Consider the following 17,425-nt stretch of genomic DNA (forward strand, 5'->3'; position numbering starts at 1 on the left):
CTCCGAGGGGGGGGCTCGGAGCTTCCCCCCAGGCAAGGGCGGCCTCGGGGAGCGGAGCAGCGAGTGGGCATTACGCAGCGGCCCCCGGCCCTGGCACCCCGGGGGGGCCCCTGGCTGTGCCCCCCCTTCCCCCCCAGCACCCCGGGGCGGTCTCTGGCTGTGCCCCCCCCCCTCCTCCTCCTGGCCCCCAGTGGGGCACGGGGGGGCCGCACGGCTCATGGGGAGCCAGGATCTTTTAACGCACAAACACGCGGCGAGGGGGGGGTCCGGGGGGGCCGGTACCGGGGGGGGGGGGCGGGGGGGGCCTCCCTTTACCGGGGGGGTGGGGGGGGGGACCGTGGCCGGTGCAGGGGGGGGGGCCAGGCAGGGCCGGGGCGCTCTTGAAAGCTGCTTCCGCAACTCGTCAAAAGCTGCAAAAGGTTTTAAGGTATAAAAAAAAAATAATAATAATTAAAAATTATTAAAAAAAATAATAAAATAAAAATAAAAACGACCAAACCCACCCGATTTGGGGCGGGGGGGGCGGGCGGGGGGGGGAAACCCCGTTTCTACGACACCCCCCGGCTCTTGTTTTAAATAAAGCGCGTGAGAGGCCGGCCCGGGCCCTGCTGTGACCGGGGGGGGCCCCGGTTCTCCCCCCCCCCCGGTTCTCCCCCCCCCTCGGTGACCCGGCGGGAGGGGGAAAGGTCGCCGCGCGGGCAGGGCGCGCTTCCGGTCACGTGGGCAGTGCTGGCGGAAGACGCCGCCGAGAACCGGGCGGAAGTGGGGCAGCGGGACGGGACCGGACGGGACCGAGCGGGGGCCATGGAGGTGGGGGCGGCACCGGGGTCGGACCGGGACCGGGAGCAGCGGGGCGGGGGGGGGAGCTGCTGGGACCGGGGAGGGGCTGGTGGGCACCGGGGGGGGGCTGGCGGGACCCGGGGGAGGGCGGGGGCCCGGTAACGGGAGCGGGGGTAACGGGAGCGGCGGTAACGGGAGCGGGGCCGCGCCCGGCCCGGCCCGGCCCGGCCCTTGTCGGTCCGCAGGATCCCGGCCCCGGCCCGGCCGCGGGGAGCCCGGCGGAGCAGAGCCCCTCGGGGCTGGAAGGTGACGCCGCGGCTGGCCCCGGGGCCTTGTGCTGGGCTCGGGGAAGGGGTCCCGGGGGGCGGGGGGGGGTCCGGGGCTCCTGGGGTTTGGGGGGGGCCCGGTGTTGGGGCGTCCTCTTGTTGGGGTGTCCTCTTGTTAGGGTGTCCCGGTGTTGGGGCGTCCTCTTGTTGGGGTGTCCCGGTGTTGGGGTGTCTCATGTTTTGGGGTGTCCCGGTGTTGGGGTTTCTCCTGTGTTGGGGTGTCCCATGTTTTGGGGAGCCTTGTGTTTTGGGGTGTCCCGGTGTTGGGGTGTCCCATGTTTTGGGGTGTCCTGGTTGGGGTGTCCTGTGATTGGGTTTTCTCATGTTTTGGGGTGTCCTCATCTTGGGGTGTCCTGGTGTTGGGCTGTCCTCTTGTCGGGGTTTCTCATGTTTTGGGGTGTCCCAGTGTTGGGGTGTTCCAGTGCTGGGGTGTCTCATGTTTTGGGGTGTACTGGTGTTGGGGTTTTCTCATGTTTTGGGGTGTCTTGTTTTAGGGGTGTCTCACGTTTTGGGGTGTCCTGTTATTGGGTTTTCTCGCGTGTTGGGGTGTCCCGGTGTTGGGGTGTCCTGGTGTTGGAGTTTCTTGTGTTTTGGGGTGTCCCAACGTTGGGGTGTCCTGCTGTTGGGGCGTCTTATGTTTTGGGGCACCTAGTGTTTTGGGGTGTCTCCTTGCTGCCGGCACGTGCCTCACGCTGCCGGTCCCCAGGGGAGCCTTGCCGCGGCGCCTACACCGCCTTCATGAAGTCCCACCGCTGCTACGACCTCATCCCCACCAGCTCCAAGCTCGTCGTCTTCGACACTTCCCTGCAGGTGAGCCGTGGGGGGAGGTTTGGGGGCGGCCGATGGGTTTGGGGTTCTTTCTCTGCCCCCCTGGTAAGGTTTTACAAGCCGGAGTGGCGGGACTGGGCTGCCTGAGGGTGCCCCGTGCCCCCCCCCCCCCCGTGACGCTCCCACGGCAGGTGAAGAAGGCTTTCTTCGCGCTGGTCACCAACGGCGTGCGGGCTGCCCCGCTGTGGGACAGCAAGAAGCAGAGTTTTGTGGGTGAGCGAGCGGGACGGGGGCCTCGCGGGGCAGCGGGGGGGGATGGGGGGCCAGCAGGGCCCCGCTCACCCCTCCTGCCCCCCAGGCATGCTGACCATCACCGACTTCATCAACATCCTGCACCGCTACTACAAGTCGCCCATGGTAGGGACGACGCGGGGCTCCGTCCCCGCAGCTCCCCGGGGACCCGGGGTCTGGCTCCAGCCCGTGGGGTCGGGGTTAACCCTGGGTTTTCTGCCGGGGCCCAGGTGCAGATCTACGAGCTGGAGGAGCACAAGATAGAGACGTGGAGAGGTGAGGGGGGCTGCCCCCGGCTGCCTTCCCGCCCCCCGGACCTGCCTGGGGCACCCCAAACCCCGTGGCTCTGCGTCCCAGGGCGCCGCTGGCCCCCTCAGCGCCTCCTCTCCCCCCAGAAGTCTACCTGCAGGACTCCTTCAAGCCGCTGGTCTGCATCTCCCCCAACGCCAGGTACCCCCCTGCGGCGGGGAGGGGGCTCAGCTCGCGGCGGCCTTGGGCGCAAAGCCACTTCCCCGTCCTCCTCCTGCCCCCGCAGCCTCTTCGACGCCGTCTCCTCCCTGATCCGCAACAAGATCCACCGCCTGCCCGTCATCGACCCCGACTCGGGGAACACGCTCTACATCCTCACCCACAAGCGCATCCTCAAGTTCCTCAAACTCTTCGTAAGTCCCAGCCTTGCCCCGCACGGTGGCGGCGGCGGTGGCGTAGAGCCAGGCGCCGGCTGCGCCGGGTACCGCAGGCTCCAGGAGGCCGAGGTGGGTGCAGGTCCGGTGCCCTGCGGCAGGTACCAGAGGTACCAGAGGTACTCCCTGGGCTGCCACGGGCACCCCGCCGCCCCTGCTAGTGCCAACGCTGCGACGTGTCCGCCCGGGCGCCGCGCTCCGCACCCAGCGCTCTCTGCTTTCGCTCCTAGGACCGCAGCCCAGGCCCCCCGCGAGCCGGGGCAGCCGGAGCCGGCAGCACCGCGGGGCCTGGGGCGCGCCGGGCCGAGCCAGCGTCAGCACTGTCCCCCCTCCCCGTCCCCCCTGCAGATAGCGGAGGTCCCCAAGCCCGAGTTCATGGCCAAGACGCTGGAGGAGCTGCGGATCGGCACCTACGACAACATCGCCGTGGTGCGGACCAGCACCCCCATCTACGTGGCGCTGGGCATCTTCGTTCAGCACCGCGTGTCCGCCCTGCCGGTCGTCGATGATTCGGGTGAGGACGGGGCGCGGCACACGCTGGCTGTCCCTAAACATCACCTTGGGGTCTGCGCCGTCCCCCAGCCCACGGGACCAGCCCTGAGCACGCCTCTCACAGCCCCTTCTCTCCCTCGTAGGGCGGGTGGTGGACATCTACTCCAAGTTCGACGTTATCGTGAGTGCTGGGGGGGGCAGAAAAGCTGGGGAGAGGCTGGGCTTGAGGTGTGGGGGGGCCGTGCGGGGCCCGGCTGCATCCCCAGCACCTCTCCCTGCCCCAGAACCTGGCGGCCGAGAAGACATACAACAACCTGGACGTGACGGTGACGCGGGCGCTGCAGCACCGCTCCCACTACTTCGAGGGCGTCCTCAAGTGTTACAAGCACGAGACGCTGGAAACCATCATCAATCGCCTGGTGGAGGCCGAGGTAAACCCTTCCCCCCCTCCCCCCCGGGCACCTGCTTGGGGCAGGTGGGGCCCGGGGGTCCCCGTGCCAACCTCAGCCCCTCCGTGTCCCCCCCAGGTGCACCGGCTGGTGGTGGTGGACGAGAGCGACGTGGTCAAGGGCATCATCTCTCTCTCAGACATCCTGCAAGCCCTGGTTCTCCCAGAGGGCTCCGAGCCCTGACGTGGTGGCGGGGGGGTGGGACTCAGCCTGTCTCGGTGCCCCTGCCCTCCTTTCCTGCCCCCCCCCAGGCTTTTGGGGAAGGCTGGGGGGGTCCCCACTCACCAGCAGCATCCAGCAATAACAACCAACATGGGGCTCCCCGGGCAGGGAGAGCCCCTGGCTCCCCCCGGAGCCTCGCCGTGCGCCCTGAGCCCACGTTGGCCGTGCCGGGGGGGGGGGTGCTAGGTCAGCCCCCAGCCCCCCCGGGGGTGCTCCCCACAGGGCACCGAGCCCGGCTGGGAAAGGGCTGCGTGGAGCCAGGCTGGGATCAGCCGCCTGCGGGCTGGGGCTGTTCCGCGAGCGGCTCCCGGACCCTCGTCACCCCGCCCGCGGGGATTTGTCCCGTTCTGTTTTAATTGTTCTGTTTTAATTGTCCCCACTCGGCTCCGTCCGGCCCAGGGCTGTCCCCAGGCCCCTCACTGCTGCGTCTTCACCTGCCACCGCCTCGTGTGCGGGGGGAACCCGCGAATAAACACCGACCTGGCACCAACCCGGCCTCGTTGTGGGCTCTATGGGGTCACCGGGGAAGGGGGTTCAGCCCCTCCCCGGGCTCGGGGGAATCTGCTGAGCTCACCCAGACCCTAAATCCCTGTTTGTTCCGCCCGTGGCTTTTCTAAAAGGCCGGGATTGGGGACGGGACGGGGACCGGGCAAGCTGCGGGGACCCTCCCGGCGCTGAACAAGGGGGGAGCCGGGACTGAGGAAAGGCAGCGGAGTCCGGCAGGGGTCTGGGACCCCCGGGGGACCCCGCAAGGCGTGTGGGGGGGTCACCGGCCACCCCAACGCCAGGGTCTGCCGTCCGTGCTGCCTGGGGGAGGCGCGAGGCTTGGCCATGCTGAGCGCGGCACATTCCCGGCTGGGGGGGAGGCCGAGCGCAGCCCCTGCCACCGCCAGCTCCGGGGTCCGGCGCGGGGTCCGGCGCAGCGCTACGAGGTGAGGGCCGCGGCGGGGGCTGGGGGGGGGCCAGGGGAGCCGAGTGCCGTACCGGGGGCTGGTGCCGGTGCCGGTGCCGTTGCCATGCCGCCGCCGGAGGGTTGCTAAGCTCCGCTCCGAGCCCGCGTGGGCTGCAGCGCTCGGTGCCAAACCCGGCAATCGCCTCGCGTTGTCGCAGGGGGGGAAGGGATCCCGGGGGGGTGTGGGGGACACGTTTGGCCCCCCCCCCCGGGACAGCCGGCGACACCGGGGCCCCCGCAGCGTGGCGGGGCCGTGCCCCTCATCCCCCCGGCCTGGCGGTGCCACCGGGTGGCTCGGGGGTCCCGGGGGGTGCACGTGCGGCAGTGGCTGCGCCTGTGCGGGCGGGCGCGTGTCTCCGCCGAGGCTCCACCGAACCGGCAGCGCCGGGCCCCCCCCTGGCCCCCCAGCACCGGGAGCCTCTGGTCCCCCGGGCCATGCTGGGTGGCCCGGAACGGGGCGCGGGGCGCCTGCGGATCTGCGAGCGGACCAAGCTGCTGCTGGTGGAGATCAACACGGTCTCGTGTTGCAGCCCGGCCGCCGGCATGGCCGCGGGGTGCCGGCCCGCGTCCCCCTGGACCTACCGGAGCTTCGCTGGGGAGTACGCGTGAGTAGGGCCGGCGGGGTTGGGGGAGGTGGGCTCCGTCCCGTGCCCCCAGCCCCTGTGCGGGGCGCCCTTCACGCCCCTCTCTGTCTTGCAGGTACCTGGAGAAGCGCTTGGTGGCGGAGCTGGCCCCCCCTTGGCCCCCCGTGCCCCGCGGTTGCCCCGCCGCCACCCCCTGCCCGCCACAGGACTTCACCTACCGGCCCCCCCCAGGCCACGAGACCCGGCCCTGGGCTCCCCCAGCCCGCTGTACCCCCGAGGGGTCAGGGTGCAGCTCCCCCCGGGGCCGGCACCCACCAGCCCCCCCCCGCAACCCGGTGCCGGAGGGCAAGCTGGGCCCCCCCAGCTACGAGACCCACATGCGGCGGATGCAGGCGGCCCATGTGCGCCGGGGGGGGCCGCCCCCCTACATCTCGCCCCCCGCCTACGACGCACCCCACCGCACCCTTCAGCCCCGGCCACGCAGCAGCCCCTGGGGGCCGCGCAGCCCCCCGCCGGCACCGAGGGGCCATGGGGCTGTGCTGGGGGGCTGGAGCCACACGCTGCCCCGGGCAGCCACCGAGGTTGGGTCCCGGCGGCCCCGCGGGCTGCAGACCCCCCCTGGAGGAGTGGGACCCCCCCGGCACAGCCAGACGTTGCCCCGTGCGGCAGCTAGCCGGGAGAGGGTCCCGGGGCGCAGCGGAGGACGGCGGGGGCCGGGGGGACACGTCCTCATCGATGCCACCCGCGTGGTGGTCCGAGCCCAGTACGTGCCCCCCCCGCAGCGGCAGCAGGTCCGGTACTCCGGGGGGAGCCCTGGGCCCGCCGCCCCCCCGGGCAGTCCCCCTGCTCCCCCCGAGACCCGCACCCCTCCCGCAGCACCCTCGCCCCCCCGCCAGCAGCCGTGCAGCCCCCGGGGCCCCAAGCAGAGCCCGGGGCCAGGCGGGGGGCCCCGGGGGCGCCCCCCCCCGCGGCGGCCGGCGCTGTACGCCCAGGCGCTGCGGGAGGCCGTGTCCCGCATCCGGCGGCACACGGCGCCCGACTCCGACTCGGAGGCCGAGGGGGGGTCCGGGGGGAGCCGGCGGTGGCCGTGCCGCGACGCCCTCGCCTACAGCAGCAGCAGCAGCAGCCTGGAGAGCACCGGGGCCCCCCCGGGAGCCGCCAGCCCCACCCGGGCCTGAGGGGCGGGGCCTGAAAGGGCGTGGTTCGCTGGGGGCGGAGCTTGGGAGGGTGTGGTCGGGCTGGGGGCGTGGCCTGGCGGGGTGTGGTCCCTCTGGGGGCGGGGCTTGGGCACGGTTCTGGCGGGCTGGGGGTGGCGCCGACCCCAATAAAGGCTGTGGGATCCCGCTGCTGTGCCTCTGCCCCTTGCGTGCGTGGAGATGGGGGGGCTTGGCCCCAAAGTGGGGGGATCTAGCCCCAAAAACGGTCCCAAACTTGGGGGGGGGACACACCTGGCCCCAAACGTGCCCTCCACAGGTGTCCCCCCCACCCTTCCCTGTACACGCGGCTCTGTGCCTCCTTCCCTAGCGAGGACCTGGGATCCCCCCCGTGGCCCCCCAGCACCGGGGGACCCCCCGCAGCCTCTCGAAGCGTCACGGCCCCCCCCCGGCCCCCTCCTCCCTGGGTCCCCCGTAATGAGTAGGTGCCTGTGCCGGGGCGGCCCTCGGGCTGGCCCGTGGCCGCGGGACTGACGTCAGGGCCAGGGGGGGGACCCCGGGTGAGTCACCCGGGGGGGACCGTTCCCCCCCCAGGACGGCCGCCACCTCTTAGTCACGCTGCGGGGGGGGGGAGGATCCCCGTGGCCAGAGGAAACCGCACAAATAACGTGTCCAATTTGCACGTTATTTAAAAACCGGCTCCTCCTCCGCCCCCCTGCGCGACCCTGTCATTATCCTGGTGACACCGGCCCGGAGGTCACGGCGCGGGGCAGCCGCCACTGCGGGGGACCCAGGCGCCCGGGGGGGGTGGGGGGCGCTGCACACGGGGCTGTCCCAGGCCACGTCACCCCCGCACTGGCACAGGGCCCCGAGGTGGCCAGCATGGCTGGGGGGGGGTCCCGCACACGGCCCAGCACGGCTCGGCATGGCTCAGGATGGCACAATTTGGCTTAACAAAGCTTGGCGACAGCCTGGTGTCGCTTGGCACAGCCTGGCACGGCTTGGCACGGCTTGGCACGGCTTGGCACGGCTGGCACAGCTCAGCAGCCTGGCACAGCTTGTCGCAGCCTGGCGCAGTTCAGCACAGCCTGGCACGGCTTGGCACGGCTTGGCACAGCCTGGCAGGGCTCAACGCAGCTCAGCACAGCCCGGTGCAGTTTGGCACAGCCTGGCATGGCCCAGAACTGCCTGGCACAGCCTGGCACAGCCTGGCACAGCTCGGCGCAGCCCGGCACAGCTCAGCACAGCCTGGCACAGCTTGGCACAGCCCGGCACAGCTCGGCACAGCCTGGCACAGCCTGGCACAGCTTGGCACAGCTCAGCACAGCCTGGCACAGCTCAGCACAGCCTGGCACAGCTCAGCGCAGCCCGGCACAGCCTGGCACAGCCTGGCACAGCTCAGCACAGCCTGTGCAGCCCGGCCAGGCCTGGTACCCCTTGGCACGGCCCATCTCGGCTGTGCCCGCGACCCCCCGTGTCCCACGGCCCTTCCCGTGCACGCCACTGCCCGGACCCTTCCCGTCCCCCCCGAGGAAAGGAGCCGCTGCTTCGGGCCCCCCCCCCCAGGCCCCGCGCGCCGTCCCCCCGCCGCCGGCAGATGTCGCATCGCAGCCAGTGACGGGCGGGACCGGGGGGGACAAATGGGGGGGCACCGGGGGTCCCGGCCCAAGCACAGGGGATGACGCGAGGGGACCGGCGGGACCCCGCCCTTGGCATCGCAGTGGCGGTGCCGCCCCAGCCAGGACCCCCAGGGACAGACGAGACCACGCATGAGTGACCCCCAGGGAGCCGTGTCCCACGCGTGCGCTGGTCCCAGCGATGTCCCCAGGCAGCTGTGACCCCCCCCCGGCTGGTGCTGGCCCTGCCATGACCCACGCGTGACCGCCGTGTGCCTGCGGTGCCGGTCATGCTGGGGCTCACGTAGCCACGCGGTGGCTGTGCCACGACACACGCGTGCTGGCTGTGGCCCTGCGGAGCGGTGGCCTGCACGTGTGCGCGGTGCTGGCCGTGCCGTTGGCCACGTGTGGTGTTGGCTGTGCCCCGGATAGGTGTGCCCCACATGTGCCCACGGTGCCAGCCGTGTCCCTGGCATGCAGCGGCCATAAGGTCCCAGCAGTGACCCCAAGGTGTGGTGGCCATGGTGCCAGCCCCATCACCGATGCGTGGTAGCTGCGGTGCCAGCCCTGTCCCCAGTGCATGGTGGCTGCGCTGCCAGCCCTGTCCCTGGTGCATGGTGGCCGCGGTGCCAGCCCCGTCCCCGGTGCACGGTGGCCGCGGTGCTAGCCCTGTCCCCAGTGCACAGTGGCCGCGGTGCCAGCCCTGTCCCCAGTGAGCGGTGGCCACGGTGCCGGCTCTCCCAGGCCGTGCGGAGGAGCTGGCGGGAGGGGGGGTGCGGTGAATGCGGCATTGTTGCGCGGGGTTGGAGTCACAGATAATTACCTCAATTAGTTACAATGGAAGAGTAATAAATACAGGCTTAGCGGCTCCTACCCCACTGCGGCTTCTCAGATTAATCCAGCCCGGGCGAGCGGAGCTGAAAGGAGTGATGGACAATTCATTAAACTCACCGAATGCCGCACAAGGCACCCGTGAAGGCCGGCGTTAGCCCCCGGCGGCTCCGGCTTTGTCCCTAATTGTTCGTCTCGGGCATTGGTCACCTATCGGGGAGTGGGTGACGGCGACGGTCCCCCCGGGGCTGGCATGCCCGGGGATTAGAGGCCAGCCCTGCCACGGTTGCTGGGCGCGCTGGCCCCGCGCCGGAGGAATGCAGTGGATGGGGGGGGGGGGCGGCCGGACAAGCCGGGTGCTGGCGGGGCGCGGGCGCGAGCACCCGGGGCGAGGGGGAGCTGGGACGGGGCTGCGGGGCTGCCACGGGCTCATGGGATGGGGTGGGGATGTTCCCGCAGTGGGCAGTGCCACCGGGCAGTGAGCTGTCCCTCTGTCCTGAACCTCTGGGCATGGCTCTGTCCCTCTGTCCTGCATCTCTTGGGGCTGTCCTTGTCCTGTCCTGCACCTCTGGCCACAGTCCTCTGTCCCGTAACTCTGGGCACAGCCCTGTCCCTCTGTCCTACATCTCTTGGGACTGTCTCTGTCCCTCTGTCCTGAACCTCTGGGCACGGCTCTGTCCCTCCGTCCCACATCTCTTGGGACTGTCCCCGTCCTTCTGTGTCCTTCCTGCGCATCTGACCACTGTCCTCTCCCTCCGTCCTTCACCTCCCGGCACAGCCCCGTCCCTCTGTCCTGCACCTCTCGGTTCCGTCCCCGTCCCTCTGTCCTGCACCTCTGGGCACACCCTTACGCCTGCTGCACCCCGTCCCCGCGGGCCCCCGCCAGCGGCAGGCCCGGCTTGCGGCTGCCACCCAGATGTTGCCCGGCTTCCCAGATGTGACGGGCAGCCCGAGGCGGGGCCGCCCTTTCCCCGCGCCGGCCCCGGCGCTGCGACGGGAGCTATTTCCAGCACCCGGGTGTATTTGTTCAAGCCGGGGAGGTCTGCACCCTGCAGCCGGGCGCCCGCCCCGCGCCTGGGGTGCCCCTGCCTGCCTGGGGGTCGCGGCTGCCCAAGGTGCCCGGCGGTCACCGGCGCGCAGGAAAAGCTGAGTAACAGAGGTGACTTATAAGAATGTCATTATCTATATTCCTGACTCGCTACCACAGGAAAACAGGCTATTTTCATGCCCTGTGCGTGTGCAGAATTTAGCAGGCAGATAACTCCCGGCAGGCGGGAGATGCTCGGAGGGTTATTTCGGGCTGTGTTCCTTTCCAGTCCTTTTTTTCTCGCATTTCTTTATTTTATTTTACCACGCCAGGCAGTGTTTTTACCTTGGCACGGACAGCGGGGCCCCTGGGGTTTTTTCCCCCCCGCCTCCCTTCGGTCTAAACATCAACTTTTCCACTATCGGCCCTGGGGGATATTTCTGGCCGCGGAGTCAGCCCACAGCCTTTGATGCGCACTCCCCGGGGCCCCGCGAGGTTCCCGGCTTCAGCCCCCGGGCAGCCGGGGCTGCGGGAACCCTCCCGGGGGCTGCCACTGGCAGGGCCGGGGGTCCCCAAGCAGGGGCAGGTCCCAGCCCCCTCCCCAGGGGCTGGATTTTGCGGGGGCCCTGCGGTTTCCCCGATGCCGGAATTAACTGGGGACAGGGTTTGCAGCCCAGCACTTCGCCCTGCCCTGTTGGGTAGCGCGAGGTTACGGTCCCAACGGGTACGGGGTCCTGTGTGGTTGGGAGGTGCCCAAGCCACGTGGAGCTGTGTCCCGGGGGGATACTCATCCTGGGGGGGCACCTGTCCCAGTGGGAAACCCGTCCTGGGGCGTGCTCTTCCTGGTGGATGCTCATCCTGAGGGTATGCCCACCCCCCCGGGATGCTTATCCCCGGGGAAAACTGATCCCAAGGGGATTTCCCCCCGGTCAGATGCCTGTTCTGGGGGGGGAGGGGGGGGAAGCCTGTCCCAGGGGGATGCCCGCCCCACTGGATCCCATCCCAGGGGGACGCACACCCCACAGGATGCCTGTCCCAGCAGGGTACCCGTGCCTCTCGGTACCTGCCAGCCACGGAGCCGCGCCCCACCTTTGCCACCTCTTTTCCCACTCCAGCTGCAGCCAAGCCCCACGCAGGGCTGTGGGACTGCGTGTGGGGCCGGTGGCCGGTGCCGACCCCCACAGTCCCGGCCCCAGTAACCTCCGTGCCCTCCCCGGCCCCCCTCCTCCCCCGGAGCCGAGGGGAGCCGTCAGCCCCGGCCAGGAGCGGTGATGGACGATGCTCATTCCCTGTCTGCCGTCTTGTACCTCCCGTGGCCGCTCCCGCCGCCCGGCCCCGGCGGCACCAGCCCCGGCGGCCCGGCAAATTCCAGCGCCGGGGATGCTGCAGCCCAGGTGCCATGGTGATGGGCGCCACGGCCGTGGGGATGGGCGCCACGGCCACGGCAGGGACAGCCGGGATGGAGACGGGGCACGGCGGGAGAAAGAAAAGGGGAGGGTGTCCCTCCCTCTCCAACACTCGGGGAGGGCAGAAAGAAGGGGAACGCGGGACGGACGGACGGACAGGCAGAGGGGCCGATGGACAGGGTGGTGGAGGATGAGGAGGGGGGTGAGTGGATGGGGTAGAAGAGGGCAGCAGGGCCAGGCTGGCCAGCGGGGCGGTTTGTGGGACATTGCTCCTCAAACAGCTGCTCCCCTCCCACCCTGGATCCCCTGAAAGAAAATGGGGCAGGACTGATAAAAATATATCCTTTATTCTTCTCTAGAGGCTATCAGTGACACCTGTAACAAAGCATTATTATTATTATTATTAATTATTATTATCTGTAATTATAAAAAACAGGGCCTGGGGCCAGCGAAGCACAGGGCGAGTGGGGAGCCCCGGCATCAAACCGTCCACAATAAATATTTTATTTACAGCGAGAAGGAAACCCCGCGGAGCCAGCAGGGGCCAGGGGCAGCCGTGACCACGCGTGGCGCTGAACCCCCAGGTTGGCTGCGGCCGCCCTGCTCGGGGGGGGGGGGGGGGGGGGGGGGTCCCGGGGCGCAGCCACACGCCCGCCCGTGGGCGCCTTCCATCCAAGCGGGCACCCGTCATGGGGGGCGGCACAGACCCCCTCCGGGGCGGCACGGGGGCTCACAGGCACTCATGCAGCACCTGGGTGTTGGTGCAGTTCAGGCAGCTGACGTGGCAGCACCAGTGGAAGGTGCAGTTGCAGCGCTCGGTGACGCGCTGGGTCCGCGTGCGGTACCCGCGCCCGCAGCACAGCAGCTCGCACCCGTCCAGCCCCGGCGAGGAGCTGTTGCAGAAGCGCCCGGCCGTGCCCGCCGTCCCCATCTTCCCGCTGTAGGTGCAGAAGTTGGGCGACTTCTCGAAGTAGACGAGGTCGTGGGGCGAGGGCGGCTTGTGCGCCGGGTTCTCGGGCTCCAGGTGGTGCAGCTCCACCCGCGAGGCCCGGTTGCTGCCCTTGTTGCCGTAGATGACCCGCGAGGCGCCATCGAAGCGGTCCTTGAGGACGTCTCCCACGGCGCGGAAGGTGGGCAGCCGCATCCAGCACGTGCGCACGGTGCACGAGCCCGACATGCCGTGGCACTTGCACTCCTGGCGCATCTCGGAGAAGACTGTCTGCAGGGAGGGGGGCAGCACAGGGTGCTGTGAGCAGCCTGCGCCCCCCACCGTGGGACCACCGTGCTCCCACAGCCACAGGGACCCCGCAGCATCTGGCCCCACAGTATCAGGCGATGTCGAGCCCACCCAAAACCAGCTGGGAAACACCCCTCCGGTGGTTTCCAACCCAGGCAGGGGGATGAGCTGGGGGGGTCTCCACAGCCATGCCCAGCCCCAACTCCCCCCAGGACTGCCCGAGGCCCCCGGTGCCCTCACCATGCGCCCGGCCTCGTTGTTGTGCAGGTTCATGAGGAAGCGCAGGTCGCGGCCCTTCTCGCTGGAGTCCACAAACTCCCTCCCGAAGAGCCGCCCGAAGTCAATGTTGTCGCTGCAGCCACCCCAGTGCCAGTCGGGCCCCCCGGGGCCACGGCGCCGATAATCGCAGGTGCACGACTCGATGGAGCCCTCCGAGCAGGAGCGGGCCACCGAGTGTGTCACGCCGGCGCTGGTGATGGCGAAGATGAACGCCGTCTCCCGGCAGCCTGCGGAGGGGAGCGGGACCTCAGGGGCTGCGGGGACCCCCAGCGCCCCCCAGCCCCAGCAGTGCCCTGCCGGGGGCAGGCGGGTGGGAGACGGTTGAACCCATGGGGAACCTGTTGAGCAGTCCCACGCAGGGAGATGCGGGGAGCCCCCCGCCGCCTCCCGCCGCCCCGCAGGCTCACCCCGGTTGACGATTTTGCCGAAGATGTTGGGGCCCTGGGAGGTGGGGCAGTTCCAGCGGCGGTTGCGGAACTGCCACTTGCACTCCTTGATGGCGGTCTGGAGGCCGGAGCTGACGCTGTGCAGGATGCCGGGGTTCTGGCGGATCAGCTTGCGCTGCTTGCGGCTCAGCAGCTGCAGGCTGGGGTCCAGCACCAGCTGCACGTTCTTGGAGTCCGTCAGCAGGTTGGTGGAGGAGGCCACGTTGATGATGCCCCTGCGGCACACGCGGGGCTCACGGCGGGGCTCACGGCACCCCGCTCCCTGCCGCCACCGGGGCACCTCCTCCGAGGGCAGCCCCTCCGCTCCCTGCCGCACACCGGGGGCTCGGTGCCGCCGTTCCCACCCGCCGGGGCAGCGCGGGGGTCGCGGCTCTGACCCCCCGACGAAGCCGGGCGCTGCCCCCCAGCCGGGCGCACCTGCACTCCGCAGCCCTGGGGCGTGCGAGCCGGGACAGCGGCGGGGCCGCCCGGTGCCGGTGCCGGTGCCAGCCCCGTTCCCTTCCCGGTCCCGGTGCGGGCACTCACCACCATCGCCCGCTGTTGTTCACCGCCAGCGTGTTGGAGAGGGAGGAAAACGCCAGCGCCCAGAGCGTGCGGAGGGCCAGCAGCAGCGCGGCGGCTCGCATGGCTCCGGCGGCCGCGGGAGGCCCCGGCAGAGTGCGCGGGCGAGCGGCCGCCGGGGTATTTATGGTGCCGCGGAGCCCCCGGCCCGGCCGCTACATCCACGCGTGTTTCCGGACGCGCGGGGCGCGGGCAGGGCGGGCGGCTCCGCCGAGGGCGGCCGCGGGGGGCCACGGGCAGCGCCGACCGGGCGGCACCGGCACCGGGGCCGGTGCCCGGGGCCCGGGGCGCGCGGCGTCGGGCGGCCCGTGCGCGGTGCCCGGTGCCCGGTGCCGGTGCTCGGCGGCTCCCCGGGGAGGCGGCGCGGCGCGGCTCGGCTCGGCTCGGCGGGTGCGCAGCGCTCAGCACCCGGGAGCATCTTCCAGCCCCTTCCCTCTTATAGGGGCGGCGCGCAGGGTCCCCATGGGCCGGTCCCGCGTCCTCGCCCTAACAATGGGGAGCGGCGGAGCCGCGGCACCTCTTATGGGGCGGCCGGAGCGGCGGCGCCGGGCCTGTCCGTCACGGCCCGGATTAGCCCGGCGGGTGGCTGCGTCCCGGCCCGCCGCCGCCCGGCCCCGTGCCGACAGCGTGGCCGGGCCCCCCCGCCCCCCCCCCGGCTGCCCCTGAACGCCCCCCGCCCGGCTCCGCGCTCCCGCTGCACCGGCACCGGCGGGGGGAACGAGGAACGGCGGCCCGGGGCGTCCGGGGCAGCTCCGAGCGCAAGGGGGGAGCAGAGTCCCGGGACAACCCGGGACAGCTCCCGGCGCACGGAGGGAGCGGGGGCCCGGGTTAGCCCGGGATTTCCTGGGCCGGCCCCGGGCACACGGGGGAGTGGAGTGCCGTGCCGGGAATTCCCGGGACAGCTCCGAACGCCCGAGGAGAGCGGAGACCCGGGACAGCCCGGGACAGCCCCGGACAGCCCGGGACAGCCCCGGACACATGGGGACAGCAGAGACCCTGGGCAGCTCGGGTCAGCCCGGGGCACACGGGGAGAGCAGAGACCCGGGACAGCCCGGGACAGCCCGAGGACGCCGGCCCGGGACCCCCGATATTTTTGCTGTGGGGGACGCGGGGCCGGGACTGCGCCGGGGCCGCTCCGGTGTCCGTGGAGCCCTCTCCCGGTCCGTCCCCGGAGCTGTCCCGGACACGGACCCCGTCCCCCGGGAACACGGCCGTGGGCACCCAGGGTGTCTGCACCCCCCGTGGGGGCGGCCCGGCCCCGCACGTCGGGGGCCAGAGGAAGGAGCAGGGGACGGAGGGACACGGGGCGAGGGGAGGCTGGGGGGGGGGGGGGCGTGGGGGGCGGCGTGGCGTGCCCGTGGGCGCCCGGCCGGTGCCGCTCCGTGGCTCTGGCAGGGCCAAGGCGCTGTCCCCGCTGTCCCCCACCCGGGGGCGGTGGCGAATCCCCCCGGGGCCGGAGCGGGGGGGCTGCGCTGAGCCGCTCTGGGAGCCCCTTTTGTGGAGGGGGGGTGCGGGGGGGCAGGGGGGGGCGGTTAATCCCCCCGGCCGCGGTTTCCCCGGACCAGTCATGCGGAGGGCTGGATTAGCCCCGCTCGGCCCGTCACGGCCCGCACCCCTCTGACACTTCCAATTAAAGCCCGGACAAAGCCTGGGGCCGCGGGCGGGGACCCCCCCGACCCCCCCCCCCCCATTGCACCCCAGCCGGGGGTGCCGGCCCCCTCCCTCCCTCCTCGTCTCCATCCCCCTCCCCGGGCCCGGAGGGGCTGCCCCGGCGCTGCGGGAGCTCCCGGTACCCGCTCCCACCGCCGCCCCCTGCCCCCCTATCTCCGGTCCCCCTCCGGGTACCGGGGACCCCCCCCGCAGCGCAAACGCCACCCCACCTCCCCCCGCTGCCCCGTCCCGCCGGCTCCCCCGGTGCAGGTGCCCCCGGTCGGGCGGCGGCCGGGCCAAGCGGTGGGCGCGCCCTCGGGCCGCCGCCCCGTCGGGGCTCCCGGGGGCTGAGGTCAGCGGCCGCGGGGAGGCCCCGGGGCGCGGCCGGGAGGGCCCTGCCCGGGGCCGTGCCACCAACGGCGGGGCCCGACCCCCCCCCCTCCCCATCCCCGTTACACCGGGGGGGGCTGCTCTGGCGGTCCCCACTGCCCCCCCCCCCCCCCAAGCACCCCCCGGCCCCGTACTGTCCCCGGTTCCCCCCGCACCCTCTGTCCTCTCCCTTTCCCCGTTCCCGGCCCCCCCCCTCGATGTCCCCGCTCGTCACCCCCCCGCTCTCCCGGGGCTCCCCCCTCTGCCTCCCCCCAGCCGGTGGTACCGGGGGGCGGTGCTCGGGACCCCCGCCCCCTCCCGGGGCGTTGTCGGGAACCCGGCAGTGCGGGGCGGCTCCTGCAGCCGTCGGGGCTCCCGGTGCTCCCGGTGCTCCCGCTGCTCCCGGTGTCCCGGCCTTACCTGCCTCAGCGGAGGGGAGCCGGGGCCCGGGCTGGGAAGGAGCCGCGCATCCGGTCCCGTCCCGTCCCGTCATTCCCGTCCCATCCCGTCCCGTCCCGTCCCGTCCATCCCGTCCCGTCCCGTTCGGTCCCATCCCGTCCCGTCCCGTCCATCCCGTCCCGTCCCGTCCCGTCCATCCCGTCCCGTCCATCCCGTCCAGTCCCGTCCCGTCCCGTCCCGTCCCGTCCATCCCGTCCAGTCCCGTCCCGTCCATCCCGTCCCGTCCCGTCCCGTCCCGTCCCGTCCATCCCGTCCCGTCCATCCCGTCCAGTCCCGTCCCGTCCAGTCGCGTCCCGTCCATCCCGTCCAGTCCCGTCCCGTCCCGTCCATCCCGTCCCGTCCAGTCCCGTCTCGTCCATCCCGTCCAGTCCCGTCCCATCCTGTCCCGTCCATCCCGTCCGGTCCCGTCCCGTTCGGTCCCGTCCCCTCCGCCCGGTCCCGTCCCGTCCGTCCCGTCCCGTCCATCCCGTCCCGTCCATCCCGTCCCGTCCCGTCCCGTCCCGTCCCGTCCCGTCCCATCCCGTCCCGTCCCGTCCCGTCCATCCCGTCCCGTCCCGTCCCGTCCCGTCCCGTCCCGTCCATCCCGTCCGGTCCCGTCCCGTTCGGTCCCGTCCCCTCCGCCCGGTCCCGTCCCGTCCGTCCCGTCCCGTCCGTCCCGTCCAGTCCGGTCCCGGGACGGGACTTTACCGGTGCCCGGTAGCACCGGGACGCCCCCGCCAGCACCGGCCACGCGGGGAGCGGCTCCAACCCCCCCCCCGGTGCACTCCCCAGGGCCCCCCCTCCCGTGCACCCGAGACCCCCCCACCTCGACGCCCCCCCCCCCGGCACCGACGGCCCCCCCCG

At 71.8% G+C, this 17,425-nt stretch overlaps 3 protein-coding genes across 9 annotated transcripts; 2 read left to right on the forward strand and 1 right to left on the reverse strand.

The window, feature by feature from the left end:
- The first annotated feature begins 701 nt into the window (after window positions 1-701).
- PRKAG1 (protein kinase AMP-activated non-catalytic subunit gamma 1) lies at window positions 702-4,501 on the forward strand. Of its 3 annotated transcripts, none has more exons than XR_013942559.1 (12): window positions 714-810; window positions 1,026-1,086; window positions 1,813-1,916; window positions 2,066-2,147; window positions 2,233-2,291; window positions 2,396-2,441; window positions 2,561-2,615; window positions 2,701-2,827; window positions 3,079-3,362; window positions 3,484-3,521; window positions 3,625-3,771; window positions 3,868-4,501. XR_013942559.1 is itself a non-coding variant. In XM_080570715.1 (12 exons), the coding sequence occupies exons 1-12, from the start codon at window positions 805-807 to the stop codon at window positions 3,970-3,972; spliced, it is 996 nt and encodes a 331-aa protein (XP_080426841.1). In that variant the 5' UTR covers window positions 714-804; the 3' UTR covers window positions 3,973-4,501. The 3 variants fall into 3 exon arrangements, 2 of the variants coding, with proteins under 2 accessions (XP_080426842.1, XP_080426841.1); XM_080570715.1 differs by having other exon boundaries at window positions 3,197-3,362; XM_080570716.1 differs by lacking the exon at window positions 1,026-1,086 and having other exon boundaries at window positions 702-810; window positions 3,197-3,362.
- A 138-nt stretch (window positions 4,502-4,639) lies between these two features.
- Window positions 4,640-6,734, forward strand: DDN (dendrin). Of its 2 annotated transcripts, XM_080570713.1 has the most exons (3): window positions 4,640-4,943; window positions 5,494-5,568; window positions 5,663-6,734. In XM_080570713.1, the coding sequence occupies exons 1-3, from the start codon at window positions 4,843-4,845 to the stop codon at window positions 6,723-6,725; spliced, it is 1,239 nt and encodes a 412-aa protein (XP_080426839.1). In that variant the 5' UTR covers window positions 4,640-4,842; the 3' UTR covers window positions 6,726-6,734. The 2 variants fall into 2 exon arrangements, with proteins under 2 accessions (XP_080426839.1, XP_080426840.1); XM_080570714.1 differs by having other exon boundaries at window positions 4,640-5,568.
- A 4,421-nt stretch (window positions 6,735-11,155) lies between these two features.
- Window positions 11,156-14,324, reverse strand: WNT1 (Wnt family member 1). Of its 4 annotated transcripts, XM_080570708.1 has the most exons (4): window positions 14,069-14,324; window positions 13,505-13,758; window positions 13,059-13,324; window positions 11,875-12,800 (listed from the first exon to the last, which is right to left on the reverse strand). In XM_080570708.1, exons 1-4 carry the CDS (start codon window positions 14,167-14,169, stop codon window positions 12,312-12,314), a joined length of 1,110 nt encoding a protein of 369 aa, XP_080426834.1. In that variant the 5' UTR covers window positions 14,170-14,324; the 3' UTR covers window positions 11,875-12,311. The 4 variants fall into 4 exon arrangements, with proteins under 4 accessions (XP_080426832.1, XP_080426831.1, XP_080426833.1 ...); XM_080570706.1 differs by having other exon boundaries at window positions 11,156-13,324; XM_080570707.1 differs by having other exon boundaries at window positions 11,176-12,800; window positions 13,059-13,758.
- Window positions 14,325-17,425: the final 3,101 nt, after the last annotated feature.

Source organism: Anser brachyrhynchus (assembly GCF_964034855.1).
Source record: "Anser brachyrhynchus genome assembly, chromosome: 29".
NCBI classification, from domain to species: Eukaryota; Metazoa; Chordata; class Aves; order Anseriformes; family Anatidae; genus Anser; species Anser brachyrhynchus.